The 6,926-nt window shown below is 41.5% G+C and overlaps 1 protein-coding gene across 1 annotated transcript; it reads right to left on the bottom strand.

Moving 5' to 3' along the window:
• Positions 1-1,514: 1,514 nt before the first annotated feature.
• LOC143384219 (vomeronasal type-1 receptor 4-like) lies at positions 1,515-2,453 on the bottom strand. Its single transcript, XM_076839272.2, has one exon. The coding sequence runs from the start codon at positions 2,451-2,453 to the stop codon at positions 1,515-1,517; it is 939 nt and encodes a 312-aa protein (XP_076695387.2).
• Between the last annotated feature and the right edge of the window lie 4,473 nt (positions 2,454-6,926).

Below are 6,926 nucleotides of genomic sequence, written 5' to 3'. Positions count from 1 at the left end.
ATGTTGTTTCTATACTAACCACTCCTGAGTAATAAGAGAAAACTTGTCACCGGTTCAAAAAATATTAAACAAACAAACAAACAAAAAGACTAAAATAATTAGTATCAAAATTTGTTTTCTTGGTCTCCATGGTTCACCACTCTCTTATTGGCCATAGCGAGACCTTTGCTATTAATAGTCCTAGGACTCTTAATCGGACCATGTATTCTTAACTGTTGGATTTAATATATAAAACACAATAGATACTATCTATAAAGTTACTGGTTTTAAGGGCTAATTATTGACCCAACATACACAGAGGAATCAATGATTTGATTATGTCCCCCAAAACCAGTGGGGAATGCTATGGTCTGAATTTAATTAATACAGAGATTATAAATCATAGCTTATAAAATATTAATAAGTAGGATAATGGGATTATGAAATAAGTGTTATAAAAGAAATAATGTTAAGAAGTTTCTAAGATGCTAAAAAATCATTTTTCTGTACTTTATATGCTGACAAATGTGCCCAAACCCAGGATGTGGTTGTCTGTTTTTGCTCTGCTAAATCCTTTCTCAGCCCTTGTGTCCTGCTCCATTGCCTGCACCTACATTTCACGGATGTGCTTATTTCCCCTTATAAACCCCACACAACTTGGACCTGGTGACTTTCCTGGCAGAGACAATTCAGGTCCTTCCTGCAGGGGAACAGTCACCAGCTGACTAAATAAAAATCTCTAATTTGGACAAAATTCCGGCTGAGAGTGTTTTCTGAGCAATCAGCCCACAACAGTTGAGCATCACTTGCCAGACCTGTCCATTAGAGTAGTGTTAACATATATATGTACAAATTCACTTATAACAAAACATGTTATTACCCCAGTGTTTTCTGTTGTCAGCATGGCCAGTGTCTTAAGGAAGTTCATATAATAATTGGCTTCTGAAAAGAAGAAAAGTGCACCATGAAAATAACACAGCAACAACCAACAAAGGAAATTCAATATAACCTATGTCATAAAGAGGACATTAGAATATCACAGCTTCCCCTTAGGTCCAACAATGTGTGAAATATACAAGTCTAATTTCACTGGATACAAATGAATATTGTTTGATAGAGTTCGCTTTGGTATTTTCCTCAAGAGATATAGCTGAGATAAATATAAAAGTAATAAATAAAAGAGTCCACATGTTTTAATAACTTAATCAACCAGAATATCAGGAAAATAATCAAAAGGTATATATTATGTTAAAGTATTTACCATTGCTTTGATTAGTACTATTTTAAATCAGAAACTTCCATTCACTACCTATAATTTTCCAGAACTGTTTCTTGATGGCTATAAACATAACCCAACTATATGCATGTACACATGCTTGTATATACAAATACTCACATATACACATGCAACACACATATATACAAGTGTCTAAATATAAACCACCACTCACAAGTGATAGCACCGTGCATTACTGTTTTTATAACTTCATGGGTAAGAACAAAAAAAAAAAACTAATTGTGCAAAATCTTACAATTTACATCTTTCCTGTGACATCACGGGTTCCTCTATTCTGTATCCAGGTAAACCAGAGCCCAGATACACTGTAGTCTCGGCTCATGAGCAGAAAGGGGCTAACAGCTGGGAAACACCCAGCAATAATAAAACCTGCATTTACTACAAACCAGCTAGGAGTGTACATAGCACTTATACAAACCTGAAAGATGCAGGAAAGTGTGTAAAAGGAGACAAAGGTGCTCACCAGGAGGAGGATGGTTTTGGTGGCTCTGGACTCAGGGGAGCACCTTGAGGAGCTGGTCTTATGAACATGCTGCATTCTCTGCTTGTGCCTGTGCAGGATGAGCACCATGGAGCTGCTGGCCCAGAGCATTAGCCCCATGCACATAGCATCAGGGAAGGTTAGCAATGCTGCGTACAGTGAGTCTGCAGTTGGGTCATGACGGACGCTAGAACAGTACCCATAGTCTTTTACATTGGTGATGGTTTTGTTCCTTTTTTTTGCAGTCATGTACATAAAATTTATCACATTTAAAAGGAGGTATAGGACCCAGCTCAGGTATATGCAGGAAATGATGTACCTGGGAGCTTTCATTTTAAGCTCAACCCACCTGGAGTTCCCAGAACTAATCTTAATGGCCTGAAAAATGCTCAGGAGGCAGGTGCTCCACATGGACATGTTTCTGCCCACCTTGTGAAGACCAAACAGCAGCTTGCAATCAATACCACTGGTGAAATATTTCATTCCAAAACCTGACATTGTCTGGGGAACTCCTCTACACAGGAGAGCTAATAAATTGGCCACAATCAAGTGCTGAAGAATCAAATCTGTGTGTCTTACCCTGTATCCAGTGAAGTAAAGAACCACATAATGTAGGAGAAGAGAGGAATTGCCCAGAGCTCCAACCACAGTCTGTGACAGAGAGATGATTCCTACAGCCACATCACTGGCTGCCATCCTGCCAGTTCCCTGCATTTGAAGCCAGAGGGACCTGCAGGGGAACAGGAGGCCTGGGCTGCACGTGTCCCATCAGCAGTGACTTATTGCCCATTCTACAGAGTTCCCACTGTGAAAACTTAAAGTTTTATTTTCACTAGAATGTTTTGATGAGGCTCGTATGACAAGTTAAGGCATGAAGTGTGTGTAAATCCCTGCTGTGCAGGCAGCACATGGTGATTCTTGAAACTTTACACCATGAGCCAGGTGCTGAGATGACTCTGAATGATGACCAGGAGAACTTGGGCACATGGAGGTTGAGTCTCTGTCCAAATTCCTACTCTGATGAGGTGCAGAGAGGGGCCTTGAAACTTAGTGCTTATAGGGAGGATAGATGAATCACCAACTGTCCCTAAAGCCAGTGAGTGGGGTTTTTCTATCAATTCAGCTCATATTTACTTCTGCTTTTCTACAATCCTCTTGTCTTCTAAACGAGTGCTATTTTATAACTTTCCATTTTCTCCTTAAGATTTATTCTACATGCAATATCAATTATGAGGGATCATTTAGATATTATAATAACTGAAGATATACTGAGGGAGTATAGCACTGCTGGCACCTGTCCCTTTGTGAGTTACCTGCAGTGATGCAGGACTAGCTCCTCATCAGCACAGCTACACCATGACTCATTTGGTCACATGTTAGGAAAAAGTACAATGATACATATCACAGGAATGGTTCCACAATCATAGGCCAAGTCCTCAGCTTTGGAACATGAAGAATGAGCATAGACTAAATGAGTGGAGGGCATAAAAAAATACTTACTCATTGCAGAGGATCCATATGTGGGTTCACTAATACCAATGTTAAGTAAAACTATTTCAAAGAAGTAAAATTGAGGAATGATAAACAGTAGGAGCAAACCACACAAACTGGCACTTGTGGGCATGGACACGTGTGCATTTAAAATTCAAACAGTAGGATTTTTGAGGTCATTAGAATGTCTAGTGTCTCCATTGTCTGCACCAGGCCCAGAGCTAGAGAATACTTTCTGCTCAAGCATCACCATTCACATTACTTTCTACACAGGACTAGAGGATTCCTGAAAATTATTCCTACTCTATATTCCAAACATGTAGGTATTACAAGTCCAGCTATAAGACTGATGTATAATCAGCATAGAATTCCTGTAAAGGAAACTGAGAGATGATTAGTTTTAAAACTACCTCCTGTGCACTTTAAAAACCACATTCTTTTTTCATTTGGACTGAGACATCTCTATCACTATCAGTGAGCATCACATTTATTTAATCAGGAGCATCAGAGATGGAGGCTGAGGCTGCCACCCCTTTTATCTCAACTGTCTTGAGCCCATTCTTCAGCACTTCATCTCCTTCCTGTATGGCTCTGGCAATCTATGGGGCTCAATCCAGCCTCCCCTTTTCTGATGTGAACACTTACCCACGATCTTGAAATGGGTCTTCCCCCACGGATGCTACTCTAGGACTGAAATTGGATTACTCACCAGGTTCTTTCTCTTTGACAGAATGTAATCTAGTGCAGAGGCCTCTGTGACCAGGACATGTGCTGCAGGAAGCAGGTAGCTCTTAAGGTATGAGTCTGTGACTCTGTGACCTCACCTCCCCGTGGACCTGCAGTGATCACTGTGCCTGTAGCAGCAATGGGCATGCAGGTTGGGAGCTGAGGACACTGCTGAAAACTTTCTCCCCAGGGACACTTACCAAAACAATTACCAAGTTTCTTGCTAGAACCTCCCAAGGGGACACTAGAGTGTTCAGAGAGGCTTTAACGTCTCCATGGTCCCTGGAGGAAGGCAGGGTCTCACCTGGAATTTTGTCCTGGAATAGCCTGGCAGTGAGCTATGCATGACCCATTGTATTCCTTGCTTTCTTCAAAAGTTTTCTACCCCAAATCTGGTTATTCTTCTTCTTTACTTCCCTGAGTTCTATGATTATTTAAGGTACTAAAATGGAAATGAAATGAGATAAAACAAGTAGAAATATTTTTTTAAAAACATGAATAAAAGGAGAAAATGTTACTAATAATTGAACTCAAAACACATTGCACACATCTGCACAAATACAGGTAAATAAATTTAGACTAATTTGCACAATTCAATGACAATTTCTTATCAAAAAAATTGCAGAGTACTAAATTGTACCAATATCACCCACTTTATTGAATGGCGGAGAAATTTAACAACAAACAAAATGATCTAAAACCTCTCTCAATAGTGACAGCAGCAGGATCAGACTGTTTGAAAGGCCTGCACTAAAGTTTCTCTCAGATATGCCTGTGCTGCTAATGTTAAACCAACAGCCTCAAGGGGTGGCCACAGCACAGGAATCTGTTCTGATACTTGTAATCCCTCCACCCCTGCAGGGTCAATATTTACCTTCTTAATAAACACTGTGAAGTTTACCATTCAGGTCAAGTCTTATAGGAGCAGGTGTGTTTGGGGCAGTGCCATGGCATGGATGTTAGATGAGGAAAAAAGATGACATGGAGAAAGGGGGAAATGTGCACAGGTTGACAGTGCAGATCCTGTGATGTGCAGGACAGAGAGAATGTGGAGGGAAGGTCAAGGGGGAAAGGAAAAAGGTCATGAAATACCCAGGAAATGTTAATGTGCACAACTGGGATTGAGGGAGGAGGGGGCAGGGTGCAGAGGGACTTTAAGGTCCTGTGGTCTAACAGGTAGTGGGGACATGGGCACATGGTCATGTGGATTAGTAGATGCTCTTGAGAACCAGCAGTGTGAACAGAGGTGAAGGTAACTGGGTCACAGCAGATTGACTGTCTCTGAAGCAAGAATCACACATGTGGACACTCTGTGCCTGGGGTTGGAGGTCCTAAAGTGAGGGGTGTAGAAAACAGGCCTGCAGTGTGACAAGAAGAGGGTGAGTCTGCAGAGAGGCAATGGGCCATGGTGGGGGAACCTAGACATCTGGCCAGAGGGAGCTGGGAGGAGGTGGGCGGAGAGAGCTAAGGCAGCTGTGAGAACAAAGACTAGCTAGGGGAACATCAGAAAATCCAAGTTCAAAGATGTACACTTTTTATGTGTATTTTCCCCCCAAGGTTGATGTTGATTTGCATTGTTCTGCCAAGTTATTTCCATCGTTCCTGGGTGAATCACTTGTGTCTGTGCCTCATTCTCTATTTAAGAGAACTTTTGGAAGGCTGGCCTTTTCTGTGACAGATATGGATTTCCTCTCCACTGGCTCTGGTTTGTCACCAGGGATTTGTCTTGAATACTTGGTGTCCAGTGTGGCAATGTTAGGAGGTGGTGGGCCCCTTATGAAGTGAGGCTTGGGGAAGGTTGACAGACCCTGGAGCCTTGGTACATTGAAATGGCCAAGGTAGTTCATGGACCCTGACTAATTCTCATGAGGGGTTGTTAATAAGAGAGGACAGGCCTGTGTGCTGTCTGGCTTCCCATCTCACCATGTCATCTCTCCCTCTCTCACACATTCCTGCCCTCAAGTTATCTAGCACAATGTGATGCAGCCCAGGGCCCTAATAGAAACCAGGAGCTGTTGCTGTTTTGCTGGGAAGCCCCAGAACAGGGAGATAAGAACTTCTGTCTATGAAGTGCCTAGACAAATGTACTGAGGCCAGTGTCCACAGGATATTTGAAAACCCCAGAGCTTACCTTGTCTGTTTGACTTTTCTTGTTGCCTCTAGACTTCCTGCAGTGGAATTCTATCACCAACCCCATGTGAATATACAAACTTTAAGGCATGTGAAAATTTTCAGTCAAATAGAAAAGAGCTCATGCTGAACTATTTCATTTATAGAAATTACAAAAAAACTCAAGTGATCTACTGCAGAAAGCCACCCGTGACTTACTTGAGGGTCTTCTCTAGGTTTGGGAGCCAGGGAGATTTAGGTTTATCCTTGGGAACTAGTCATGCAGTAGATTGCCCAAGGCACATGACCTTTATTTCCACTCTACTAGAATGTTTTCTCATAGTAGCTCTGGAGATGGGCATAACCGGTTGTAAACTGAACAGCCTATCTACTACCTTTTTCAGGGAACAGTATTCCATGGAAAACCTATGATGTTCCCAGATATAAAGAAGCAAGTGTCGGCTCCATCCTGCTCTTTTCAGTGTGGAATCTGATTCATATGATCACCTACCATGTCCTGTCCCTTTTTTAAAAAAATATCTCCTGTGTCCAGTGGTTTTTTTCATCCTTCTACTGTCCTTAGCCTTTACTCCACAGGCAGCCCATTGCACTGAGAGGAACCCCATTTCCACTGCCTGTGGCTGGTGGTAGAGACACCAAGAGCAAACTTTGAGGCTGACAGAATTGTACTTTCATGTAGAAGCTGAATGCAAGTGTGAGTTCTTGGTAAAATTCATGCCCAACTTGTACATAAAACTGCTTTAAAGGTACATATCAGTAATTTAAAAGTTATTTGTAACAATTAAAATAGCACCAAATATTATATTTTATTAAAGTGGACAG

Source organism: Callospermophilus lateralis, chromosome 18 (assembly GCF_048772815.1).
Source record: "Callospermophilus lateralis isolate mCalLat2 chromosome 18, mCalLat2.hap1, whole genome shotgun sequence".
Lineage (NCBI taxonomy): Eukaryota > Metazoa > Chordata > Mammalia > Rodentia > Sciuridae > Callospermophilus > Callospermophilus lateralis.
The sequence above is the reverse complement of the archived record's forward strand: the minus strand, read 5'-3'. Positions and strand labels throughout refer to the sequence as shown.